We start from the raw sequence: 13,369 nt of genomic DNA, 5'->3' as shown, positions 1-13,369 counted from the left end.
AGGCTATCCTGGAACCCACTCTGTAGACCAGGCTGGCCTCAAGCTTAGAGATCCACCTGCCTCTGCCTCCCTAGAGCTGGGATTAAATGCATGGGCCACCATGCTCAGCTAAGTAAATAAATCTCAAAAGTAATTTTTTTTTAAATTTAAAAAGAAAATACTTCAAGAGAAGCTTGAAATGAAAAATGAAAGAAGAAAAAAGAGGAGGAAGAGGAGAAGGAGGAAGAGAAGACCCAACTGAACGGTGGGGAGAGACAGATTCTAGATTTCTAGATTGACTATTTCTATTAAAATAACTTTATATTTTAATGGGAAGATTTATTATTTTTATGACTATATTCATATCGCATGCATGCCAGAAGAGGGCATCTGATACCCTGGGACGAGAGTTACAGGCAGTTATGAGCAGCCTTTGGGTGCTGGGAACTGAATCTGGATCCTGTGCAAGAGCAATAAGTTCTTTTACTGGCGAACCATCTCTCTAGGCCCCTAAAATAACCATTAGTAGTCCAATAAATAAATATAAGTAAATAAAAAAGCAGAAAAAAACCAAACCGTGTTGATCTGAGGCAACTTCTGAGCCTCCTCCCCCCCCCCTCCCAAACCCCAACCCACTTGGGGTATTGTGACTACCCTTTACAGGGTATAATGGGAGCAAGGACGCTGTCTCACGGACTCCTCATGAGTTCGGAGTCAGAGCCTCCATTCTGATGCTCTTGCGGACTGGAGAATCCAGAATCAATGGTATCTAATCCAAACAGGGGCCAACCAGCAAAATCTGCGTCAAACCCCACAGAAAATCACCTCAGAGAGAGCAGGATAAACTAGGAGCTTCAGCAGCTAGGGGCTGTCACACAACGCATGCAAGTATCTGTCACCGCAAGCATGCACTTCAGATCCCACTGCACGGGACACGTTTTCACTCCGGGTTTAAAGAAGCTTGACTTTCAGGTGAGAGCCACAAACGTGCTCAGCCCCACGCACACTGGTCCAGCCACTGCCCCTGTGATGGTTGGGATGTCCCCTCTGTGGGGACCACCCTCCCTGGCGGCATCTAGATTGGCTCACCAGAGACTGCAGATTCTAACGCTCCCCTGAACCACCGTACACACTGCTGCGGATGCCCCGAGTCACTTCATCCGAGGCTTCAGCCATCCTAGTCCTTTGCCTACTGCCTAAGTCCAGCAGTGTGAGCTGCTGTGCCAGGCTCTCTTTAGCTGACCTCATCTTCTATATCCGCTCCACGAGGATTCTCCTCTCGGGCCAGAAGTGTCTCTCAGCACCTCATGAGCTGTCTTCCCCGAGCCTCGCCTCCAGCTCTTCCCTCCTCTTCTCTTCTGAACCTCTCCCTATCCTAACCTGTCACCCAAGTTGCAGTTCATCCATTGATGATTGCGAAGGCGGACTTAAAAGACAGCGCCTGCCCCACCTTAGAGCAGAGGGAAGCCGGAATGGTGGAGTTCAATGTGAAATGGAAAGGCATTCTGCTAACGCCGTAAGACGTGGATCAACCCAGCCAGGGTGCTAGGACTAAGGCTTATACAATGGCATATCCGAAAGGGCTAGAGAGCTCGCCGTGGGAGCCGACAGTGTGTGTGAACAGTCTGTTGAGGTCATGTGGTGGTTACGGTCCCGTGAAGAATGCCTATGACTGAGGCTTCCTTACCTCACCGCTAGACATTGCTGACCAGGACGAAGCAATATTTTAACTATGTGCTGTTGGACACTATAAACGGGTATGGGGCCTACGTCTACGATCTGTGCAACACGGGAAGGCAATGCTGTTTGCAGACACGTTAGGAGCACAGCACACAATCACCAAACCCAGAGGTGCGTGCTCGTGGGGAGAGGTCAGCGGTGCAGGGGTTCATGCCAATCGTGGACACTCAGGGGGCTGCCCGAGAGCTCTCTCCAGATCCTCTTAGACCTCCTACAATCAGCCAACGATGAATCTCAATCCAAATCACAGCCACATGTTGAAGCCCATCCAAGTGAATGTTCAGAGGTGCACTGAACTCAAGACAGGCAACAGATGCTGTCATGCGAGGAGGCTGCCAGTACGAAAACAGCCTCTGGGATGGGGCAGCAGCCGTGTGCAGGGAGCTGTGGGTTGGGAAGCTCTGCCTACCTTTGCTGTGTGTCACCCGGCGCTTCCCTTGGGGTTTCGGAGACTGAAGGGCTAGACAAAGAGATGGCGGTACTGCAAGTGTGGCTGGTCTGTCTGCTGGCGTGCTCATTGGCCAGCCGCAGGCTGGTACCACCCTGGCCCCGAGAGGACAAGGGGACAAGGGGACGTTGCGTGTACCCTGACATGTACACTCAGGTTTGCATGCCTGTGGGTTTGTGGTAATTATATTTTCAGGGATCAATCTTTATTTTGTGTGGAAGGGGGGAAACTGGGAAAACTCAAACCAGATTAATCTATTTAATTCCACGTTTGTAACTTTTTTCACGTGTAACTATTAAAATACAGTTCATGTGCTCAAAAAAAAAAAAGAGCACGTAGCATCTGCTTTCTTATAAAGTGTGATTTAGAGACAGCCATTTATGAAGTATTATTGGCTTGCAGTTTAGGAAATTAGAAGCAGAAAGGGAGCAAGTACTTTGAACAGGGTAGAACAGCTTTAGGCAGAAGAGACTTTCCCTCGGGGAGACGCGCTGGAGAGGTCTGAGGGGCAGGGTAGAGGCGAAGGGTATCTTTACTAAGAAGTTCCCGCTCTAACCCTTGCTGACTTCCATGTGGGTCTGACAAGGGTCAGGGAGGGGTTTAGTCACTATGCCTGTCACCCGTTTCCTGGCGAACCTGCCACTATCTGAGCCACCAATGAGTGCTTGGTGACACTCACAAGCACCAGATCTGTTTTCTGAGTACCAGGGGCCTGGCTCTGAGGTTCCCATTTACTGTTTACCATTCAGTCAAGGTCTAAATGATACCCCCCTCTCCCAATCCAGGAATGAAACCAGAACTTACCTGGACTGAATGTAGGCTCCTTGGGTTTGCTGTAAAAATAAACCAAGAAAACAGTATTTATTTATATGTGTGTATAACATACGTATATATCTGTACACATACGTGTTTGTGGAGTGCATGTATGAGCAGATATGTGCTTGCATGTGGGCGGACATACATGTGTGCATGTCCATGTGGAGGTCTGAGGACACGGTCACGCTTTTCCTTGATTATTCCCTATCTCATTTGGAGGCAGGGTCTCCCACTGAACCCAGAGCTTTCTGTGTCTGTGTGGCTGGCCAGCTGCTCCAGAGAGCCCCGTCTCCTCCCTCACCCTTCTGGCTTCTCTGTGGCTTTGGGGGATCTGAACTCACACCCTCAGCCACACACTGTGTTTTACCTGCCGAGCCCTCTCCCCAGCACCGCCACACAGATTTTAAAGGGCCCCCGAGGCATTCCCTTTCACCACTCCACAGATCCAAGCAACAGCCATCTGCCACATGCATGGCGCGTGAACCAGGCCAATTTCATTGCAGCAGAAATGTGTATATAGAAAAATGTTCAGAATTAAGCGAATAAGGCCGCAACCCCATTTAAGAGCAAACACGGGTTGGGGCAGCTGGCTAGTCAACATGAGAGTGGCCCTGGCTAGTGCGTAAGGTTAACTTTTCCTCCCTCTTACATTTAAGGGACTTATCTCAAATGAGCAGAGTCCTATTTCCTGCCACAGAGATACCCACACACTCTACCTACACATTCACGCTTATGGCTGCCACTATTCATAACAGCAAGAGGTGGAACCAGCCAGATGTCCATCAACAGAAGGGACAGAACCAGCCAGATGTCCATCAACCAAAGAATAAAAATGAGATCCAGACACACACAGCGGAGTTTTACACAGTGGCAGATGTCACTCAGAAAGATACAGTGGGCACATGAGCTCCCTGGAGACGGCCACCGTCCTACTGAGCTGCGATGGGGGAGCTCTGGTGAAGCACAGTCTCAGAGACTTCACCCAGGACTGATTGCTTCTTGCTGCTGCTGTGTTTTCTCATGTTTGTGACTGCCACACTCCACATGTGCGGCTTGGTGTGAGTGGACACAGGGGGACCCTCACTGCCTACAGTCTGCTGTGAATATTTCCTGGGTGATGGGCCATTCTGTTGGGCAAGTTTCTTTCTTTCTTTTTTTTTTTTTTTTTTTTTTGGTTCTTTTTTTCGGAGCTGGGGACCGAACCCAGGGCCTTGCGCTTCCTAGGTAAAGCGCTCTACCACTGAGCTAAATCCCCAGCCCCGTTGGGCAAGTTTCTTACAGATCAATATGAAGATGAAAATTCTTGAGGTAATGCTGTCTAAATGAATTTTATGGAATTTCTGACTTGATTTAGGTAATCTTTTTTTAAAAAGCTAGTTTGATTTTAAATACTTTTGGGAAGTTAAGGTAGTTGGTAGAAAATGTAAAGTTAGGAAATTAGGGCAGTTGGCAGAAAGTTTTAAGTTAGAATTAAGAATAAAGTGTGTCCTTTCCTGGTAGAATGGCAAGAGCTGCTTGAGTCAGAGAAAGGGGTGCAGTGACCGTTCGTGCATTACACACACAGAGTTGTAGAAGCAAGAATAGGCTTGGGCGAGCTCCTGGTCAAAGAGGGGCCTCTAGGTTGGGCCTGAGTTCGGGTCTTGGGATCTAGGGTTGAGGTAACAGGTTTATGGGGTGCACCAGGAAAATATAAAGTTACAATAAAAATAAAGAATTCCAATACGGATATAAGATTAGCTAGCCTCTCTGATCAGAACTTCGAAAATAAGATGTAAGAAAAACGATTTGCTTCTTAGTAAGAATAGGTTGCTGTCAACCAAGCATAGGGAAACTATAGACTTGGCTTGTTGAAACTTTATCAATCAATGAACTAAACATTACTGCTCTGAGCTTTAGGAAAGAAAGAAAGATGAGAATTGTTCGGTTAGATATATGGTTCATATAGAACATACATAATCAATATCCTGCTGCAATTTTCTTTTGTATAATGATTTTGATTTGTTTTTGAAGAGGGTTTTTATGATGATTATCTCTGGAAAATTTGTAACTGTGGCTATGAAGTAATTTTCTTCCTAGTAGAAAAAACTTTGTCTCTAGGGGCATAAAAGGGGGCTAAGAAAAGAAATAATTTGCTGGAGCTTGCCCTTGTTCCAACGATACCAACCATACCGTGTGTGTGGTTGCGTGTGTGTGTGTGTGTGTGTGTGTGTGTTTGTGTGTGTGTGTGTGTTTGTGTGTGTGTCTGTGTGTGTATGTGTGCGTGTGTGTGTCTGTGTGTGTTTGTGTGTGTGTGTGTGTCTGTGTGTGTATGTGTGCGTGTGTGTGTGGTTGTGTGTGTGTCTGTGTGAGTGTGTGTGTGTGTGTGAGAGACAGAGAGAGACAGAGAGAGAGAGAGAGAGAGTCCCCCAACCCTTCTCCAGCTGCTGCAGCCCCTGTAAGCATCTGGATCCAGCTGTGTCAGCTGCTGTCAACACTGACCCATGATAGGCTGCCTGCCTCAATTTACCCTCTGGTGCCAAAGCTGGTCTTTGGCATCATAGCTACAAAGAGAAAGCAAGGAAATGGACAGATCTGGAGTACATTGTATTAACTAAGACGAACCAGACTCAGAAAGGCAAACGTCACATGTTGCTCTATTTAGGGTTACTATTGCTGGGATGAAACACCATGACTAAAGCAACTTAGTGGGGAAAGAGTTAATTTCAGGTTACACTTCCAGGCAACAATCCGTGACTGAGGGAAGTCAGGACAGGAACCTGGAGGCAGGAGCTGATGCAGAGCCCATGGAGGGTGCTGCTTACTGGCTTTCTCAGCCCAGGGATGGCCCCACCCACAATGGCTGGTCCCTCTCCCATCAATCACTAATTAAGAAAGTGCCCTACTGGCTCACCTACAGACTGACCTTGTGGAAACATTTCTTATTTGAGGTTCCCTCTTCTCTGATGACTTCAGCTATGTCAAGTTGACATAAAAATAGCCACATTCTCTCAAATGTGGATCCTAGCTTGCAATGTGTGTGTGTGTGTGTGTGTGTGTGTGTGTATGCATGTATATGTGTCTGTGTGTATGTGTATGTATGTGTATATATATATAATTATATATATATGTGTGTATATACATATACATATAATATGAATTTAAAAGAAGACCATAAGAGAGGAAGAGATGAGGGGTGAGGGAGGGCTATAGAACATATGCAATACAGAAGTGGGAGTAGGGGATACATGGCGGACAGGGTAAAAATAGAGGATCAGAGAAAGGAAAGCTAGCAAACACATTTTAGGTGGGCTGGAGAGATGGCTCAGCAGTTAAGAGAACTATCTTTTGTTTCAGAGGACCCAGGTTCAGCTCTCAACACCCGCACGACAGGTAGAACCATTTCTAACTCCAGTTCCCTGGGATCCAACACCCTTTCCTTCATGGTGCACAGGTGTACATGTAGTCAAAATTCTCATGCACATAGAATTAAATTTAACTTGAAAATTTTAAGTTGAAACAAATTTTATTTGCAAATGCCATAATAAAATATAATACTGTATACATTGGTTAATTTTCTTTTAAATCATCAAAGTCTTGATGAGAGAACTTTTGGGTGTGGAGTTTGTGAGCACGTCTCTTATACAGCAACTGTTCTAAGGATGACAGGAGGGTGGGACAGAGGCCATCCTGGATGTGGAGATGTCACTGCTGAGCACAGCCACACAACAGACAGTGACAACCTGTGACTGGGCCTGGGAAATTAACGGGTTACAGTTAAAAGGCTGGACTCGAGTGACACACCAGACTCAGGCACTCAGGGAGAGCAGGGAATGCGCTCCAGCCAGTCCGTGCTTCCCAGCTGGGAGATTCCAGATGTTTGCCCTGCACTGCTTAGCTTTTCCTGCTCTCCCGACCTTAAGCTATGAAACCAAACAGAAGAAAGGAAACCATAGCCACAAGGAGCACTGGTTTAATCCAGTGGTTCTTGATCTTCCTGATGCTGCGACCCTTTAATACAATCCCTTGTGTTGTGGTGACCGCCCAACCATAAAATTTGTTTGATGCTACTTCATAACTGTAACTTTGCTAATATCTGGTGTGCAGGACATCTGGTGTTTGACCCTCAGGGGGGCACTTTAATGACCCCTTAAATGTTGCTAGAGACACAATCTTTGGTTGCTTGAATTAAAAAAAAAAGCAGATACATTCCTAATATCACTTCTCTTCTGAATGCACACCCGTGTGGTGGGGTGCATATACTTGTTAGCAAGGTGCATGTGCCTGTATGAATGCATGTGTGAGCATTTATATGTGCATGCATGCGTGTGTGTGTGTGTGTGTGTGTGTGTGTGTGTGTGTGTGTGTGTTTTGTGTATCAGCCAGAGACAAATGTCAAGTGTCTTCTAGATGTTCTCTGTAGCAGGAACAGCAGGGCCACCTCTGTGTAAACACCAGGGGCCTCACAGCTGCAAAGGCATCTACTGCAGGAGGACCTAATTGAGGACTGCCAAGGATTGCTGGCGCAGACAATGCCAGCCAATCGGGAACTGCTGTCTAGAAGCGATGCTTTCTTGGGGCCAATGGGGCCCAAGGGGGAGGATATTAAAGGAGTTTGCAGCAGTGCTCAGTGAGTTTGCTGTGGCTTTTCTCAGCTGCTCCCGGAGTCTGTGTCACTGACTCACCTCCATCCCTCGAGGGCAGGTAGGGTCAGGCTGAGTAGTGCAGGACACAGGCAGCAGTTCTTCACCATGTCTGAGACAGAATCTCTCACTGAATTCATTGATCTGGCGAGGCTCGCTTGAGGGATCTGTTAGCCTCTGCCCTCCCTAGTGCAATGGTTGCCACTATGTCCATTTCTTTTTATGAGTTTGGGGAATCTAGACTCAAGTCTTCATGTGTTACTATTAGTTAGTGTTACTATTGCTTAGGAAACACTGTGACCCAAAGCAACTTGGGAAGGAAGGTTTATTTTAGCTTACAGCTGTGAGGTCACAATGTATCCCTGGAGGAAGTCAAGACAAACTCAAGAGTAGGGGCCTGAAGGCTGGAGGTGATGCAGAGGTCTTAGAGAGGTGCTGCTTACTGGTTGCTTCCCCATGATTTTCTCAGCCTGTTTTCTTACAGCACCCAGGCTCACCAGGCCAGAGGTGGCCCTGCCCACAGGAAGCTGGGTCCTCCCACATCAAGCATCAATTAAGAAAATGCCCCACAGACTTGCCCACAGAATCTGGTGGGGGCCATTCCTCAATTGGGGTTCCCTTTTCCCAAATAACTCTAGCTCGTGGCAGGCTGACATAAAACTAGCTGGCACACTGCCTTGCATGGCAGGCATTCTAACTGAGCCATGTCCCTAAAGTCCCAAGGTCGCCTCTTTTTTTTCCCCCTCAGTTCTAACTTGAAAGGAAAGTACCTTGACTAGAAGTCATCCTTCAGCCCGTGCTGCACCAGTGATATGACCCGTTGCTACCCTTGATGTCCAGGCTACTCCATGTTTGTGTGTGTGAAGTGGGTGATGGGGCTGCTGCTTGCACAGAGACACAAGCGTAGCTCAAACGTAAAGAGTAGAATTCGCTGTTGGGGAAACTTTCCAAACTCTGAAGTGTGGTCAAGGGAAGCAGGACTATAAAAATGCTCTTTGGCCTTCCAATCTAAATGCTAGGGTTCCCCTGGGGCTATATGGTCCCAAGCTGTTTCTAACCCCTTGGCTAAGTAGCTCATGTCTCCAGCCTGTAGCTGCTGTCCTGTGGCCTGGCCTGGAGCACTCCAGTATACAGCAATGGCTCTCTGTCCCTCCTCCTGGACATCAGCCTGCAGATGACACAGGGCTGCTGTTTGAGTCTAGTCTGGTGGCCACTTCCTGTGAGGCCTTCTTGGGTGTCCAGCTAACACTGCAGTCTTCCCTCAGGCCCCACACGCCACAGTCCACATTCTTGCTCCACCCTGGGCCATTTTTGTCTATAGAACTTTGAGCCCTGTTTTATTTTGCTTCTCCACTGGGCAGAAAGGCTCACGAGTACAGGGTCTTCATTCTGCTTTCTGTTGCATCTCCAGAGCAGAACAGAGGGTGACCACCGCCTGGCTCTAGGGGCAAGGCCTGGAGGCTGCTTCTCTCCTCACACACCACAGATGACCTGGTGTGCCTCAGAAAGTCTCTTGCTACACCCACCCACATTCCACTCCAGGCTGTTCTGGGCACTCCCTGAAGTTCTATGGAAAAGGAGCGTGTGAGCGTGGGGAATTCCCCTTTGTCTGGACCTCTAGGAATTTGACCTGTCAACCAGACCACTCCCGGCCTTTAACGAGTCCCCTCTTCCCATAAAGCCAAGTGATTCTGTCTGACTTTCTGCCAAAACTGCAGCTTGGACCTGTCCCTGGAGGGGGGCCTTCCTCCCTTTTCTCTTTTCTTGTTTTGTTTTAGCCCAGTATACAGCGGCTTCGGCTTTGTGTCAGACTTAAAATAGCTGTCTTTCTGTGGCTCACCTGGATTGCCCCCACTGTCAAGGCACGATTGATGGCCCTGTGCTCTGTGTGCCCTGCAGAAGCCAGACTCCTGACATGTCACTTATGCGCTGGGCTCACAGGCAGTGGGAAGAAAGGTGAGTGAAAAAGACAGCGAGGCAAACCTCCTGCGGTCCTAGGAGCCAGACAGGAAGCCAAAGGACAAGACACGGCAAAAGGAAGCCCAAGCCTTTGAATCCCACCGCCAGTGATTCATGCGCAGCTTCTGGAAATAGGAAAATGCAGTCACGGGCTCCGGGTTGGTGCCTAGGTCATTAAAGTGCCTACCACACAAACATGGGGATCTGGGTCCAGATCCCTGGCACCCACACAGAAAGGCTGGTGCTGGCGGGGGAGGGGGAGCAGGCTGGGGGGGCAGGGGTAGAGACAGGAGGATCCCTGGGAGTCTCTGGCCAGCCAGCATAGCCGATCGGTGAACTGCAGGATCAGAGTGAGACCCGGTGGGAACTGACTGAGGAAGACAACTGATTTCAACCTCCGGCTTGCACACATGTCCATGCGGGAGAACACACTAACACACACGTGCATATGCACACACACAGAGGTACACACACACACACACACACACACACACACACACCCCTATGGATAATGGCGCACCAAAAAGAGAAGGCCCACAGGGTAATTCAAACCCTCACAGATACGCAGGTCTCCAGGAGTCTGAGGACAGGGAATAGCTTCTAGGAGCAACTGACACAGGTGGGCACAAAAGCCAAAAGTCGTGGGAGAGGCATCAAGGGCTACTGGAGTGTGAGTGTTCCTTAAATCAAAGCTATGCAGCACGCCAGGGGACACGGGCTGCTTCTCCTCGGAAAGCTTTGCTTCTTCATCCACAAAATGGACAGAACCACGTCAGGACCGAGTGAGACAGAATGAACTGTGTACACACTGGCACTAATGTCTTCCCTCCCGCTTGGCCACTTTCACCCACAAGAAGCCACTTGTATGTTTATCTCTAGAGCCCTCTGCCAACAGTCACAAAAGACAAACTAAAGAATGCCAGCACCAACTATTTAAATCCCATTAAGAATAAATGTAGGGCTTGAAGAGTGAGACTATGCATGGCTCCAGCACAAAAACACTAAGTGTGGTACTAATGTTCAGCCTCTAGGTGGCGCTCCTTACCGGTTTCTTAAACAGTTCTAGTTTTTTGTTTTTTTGTTTTTTGTTTTTTTAATGTAATTTCATTCACTCAAGGAATGCTTAGTGGGAGGTTTTTGTGCTTCCTGCACTTTGCAAAGTGCTGCTGGGTCAGAGCCTAAGAAAGGACAATGTCTCTGCCCTCTTAGAGCCCTTGGGAGGTCATGGATGGGACTGGAGAGGGGATGGAGAAGGGTGACGGATGCCCAGCCACAGAGACTGGCTGTCTTAAAGAAGGGGCTCTTCGGTGAGCCTTGCAGGGTGAGGTAAAGTCTGCCCAAACGCTGTCACTCCTCCCTCCAGACTCCGAAGCACCAGAGGGAGGACCACAGCTGGGTAGTGTCTCAGAATGATGCCTGAGTTTAGGTCAGCCACCTTCTGGGCCTTAAGAATTGAGCGTCGTTTTGATCAGTTCAGAGCTGTGTCTCTCTCAGTGAGCTGCACGTCCAAACCCTTTTCCTTCTTTCCCCACTGCTTTGGGTTGTGTCTTGCAGAAACTGAGGAGACAGGCTCAGTCTGTTTTCATGCCATCCGTCAGCAAGTCCTGGGAGGGTGAATCTCTTCACGCAGCCCATCCTGTTCCCCATCCTGCTTTGCACCATGTCATGCACACAGTAGGTCTGAGTGAAGCTGTGCTGTAAGACCACACAGGTAGGGTGATAGACATTGTCCAAGCTTCCAATTCCCCTCTTTTCAGGTCAGGGTAAGGAGCACTGAACTCAAAATGTTTCCGTGACAGTTAACTTAGATTGTCCACCGGACATGATCTAACATCGCCCCGGAGAAGCATCTCCCAGAGGAACTGTCAAATTGGGTTAGCTTTCTTAGTTGGGCTAATTGGGGTGGGTGGGGGAGAGCCCACCCTGAACATGAGCAGCAGCACCTTTTGTCTTGGGCTGTGTAGATGGAGAGAGGGGTTGGGGAGAAGGCAAGCATGCCCGAGCCCATTCTCCGCTCTGTGGGCGTCTTACTTGCATAGATGCCTGTGTGTCTCATTGTGTCTGGTACCCACAGAGGCCAGGAGACAGTGTTGAATCTCCTGGAACTGCAAGGGCTGGAAGGACAGATGGTTATGAGTCCCCACCCCACCCCCACAACATGGGTGCTGGGGACCGAACCCGAGTCCTCTGCAAGAGCAGAGCGTGTTCTTAACCCCGGGCCACCTCTCCAGCCTCCCACTCTCTGCTCTGTTATCTGTGTCCAACTTCCTCACACTCCTGCCCGCCACTGTGACTTTTCTCTGAGTGTCAGACCCTAACCCGGAACTGTAAACTAAAAGAGTTGCTTTTCAGCACAGCAACGGAATCGAAACTCGGACAGTCCCCGAGGAGAGAAACACTTTCGCTGTGGGAGGAACTGTGAGCCAACACGGACCCTGAAACCTAGAGACAGAGCAACAGGAATCGTAGCTACCCACGGCAACGGCAGGCCAGCCTGCTGTAGAGGATGCTCTGGAGAAGACCTTAGTTAATCCTCACAACACCTGTGAGGTAGGTACTATTTTCATGCTGAAGAGTCCACCCTCATTCCCCAATCTAGTAATTTAGAATGGTGGGACCCAAAGTGGCAGAGTGACCGTCTGGACCCACCATTTTGACCTTCTCTCGTCCTCATTAAGAGGAATAAGCATATTTGCTCAATAAATGTTTGCTGACCACCTACTATGTGCTGCGGGATTGTTAAAGATGCTGAACTAGTCTGACAGGCTGATAGAAACCTTGTCGGGGTTGAATACGGTGTCACATTCCTGCCATCTCAGTACTTGGAAGGCTGAGGCAGCATTGTGGGTATCGCGACAGCCGGGCTACCCAGCAAGTTCTGGTTGGGAATGTGGAAAGTGTCGTGTGAGCCCTGTGTTGCCACTGATACTGTAGGGGACCTTCAAGTCCTCTCTTGGGATTTTCAGAAACAGGTAACTTGTGAAATAAAGCAACTTGAAAAGAGAAGGGAAAAAAGAGTACCCTGCTGGGAAACATGAGGGGGAGGCTGAAGAGGGGTGTTGACAGGGATAAGGATAAGGAGCCAGGAGATCTTGAACTGGACGCTGAGGACGAAGGTCACTACTAGGATAGCAGTACAGAAGCTAAACAATCAGGCCTTTAGGGATTGGACACTTTAGGGATTACACAGCCAGAGGGCAAAGCCATGGCCCATATAGCTCTGAGAAGGAGGAGAGGCCAGAGAGCCCAGAGCAACTGTCCCCCAGCACCGGGTGAAGCAACAGGGTTGGTTACACAGAGGAGCAGGGGTTGGGCCCTAGGGAATACTTCAATTTTCCCTTCAAATTTGTTGCCTCCAAAGACCAACAGCGTTTATGTATGCGATAACAAGGTTTCCAACAGATGGCTGGAGAGTTCTTATTCTACAAACCAGTCCATTGCAACAAGTTGTAAATGGACACATAGTGTCTTAATCATGAGCTTGACACATCTCTATCAGTAACTCTAAATGGAAACACTTTCTCAGTCCAGCGACATCCAATGTAAACTGTGCTTATAAACTTAGAACTAAGTAGCCATTTCTGATGTAAAACTTTTTTAAAGTTAAAAAAACTTCCTTAGTGGATTAGTGTACCGGTATTTCACACCACTCTTTCAGAATGCTATTGCTGACTCCCTATTTAAATTTAATAAGTACTTCGTGGTGACAAGACTCATTATGTAATCATTAATATTCATTTGCCATGAATATTGCATAAAGTAAAATATTACATTGCCCTACATTGCTTTTATCTCTAATGGAAGCGTT

At 48.3% G+C, this 13,369-nt stretch overlaps 1 protein-coding gene across 14 annotated transcripts in view; it reads right to left on the bottom strand.

The window, feature by feature from the left end:
• The window catches only part of Eml1 (EMAP like 1), a 173,372-nt gene that overhangs the window by 30,584 nt on the left and 129,419 nt on the right, over positions 1–13,369 (bottom strand). For 7 of the 14 annotated variants that reach the window (NR_174190.1, NR_174191.1, NM_001399709.1 and 4 more), the window contains exon 5: positions 2,972–3,000. The exons of 1 other annotated variant lie outside the window; for it this stretch is intronic. Coding sequence is in view for 11 of the 13 variants with exons in the window: in NM_001399709.1 (NP_001386638.1) it covers positions 2,972–3,000 (29 nt within the window). In the remaining 2 variants the exon portion in view is untranslated. Of the gene's footprint in view, positions 1–2,128; positions 2,180–2,971; positions 3,001–7,644; positions 9,666–13,369 lie in introns of those variants that run through there. 6 more of the 14 variants (XM_039112547.2, XM_039112551.2, XM_039112546.2 and 3 more) reach the window with 3 other exon arrangements.

Source organism: Rattus norvegicus, chromosome 6 (genome assembly GCF_036323735.1).
Source record: "Rattus norvegicus strain BN/NHsdMcwi chromosome 6, GRCr8, whole genome shotgun sequence".
NCBI lineage: Eukaryota > Metazoa > Chordata > Mammalia > Rodentia > Muridae > Rattus > Rattus norvegicus.
The sequence above is the reverse complement of the archived record's forward strand: the minus strand, read 5'-3'. Positions and strand labels throughout refer to the sequence as shown.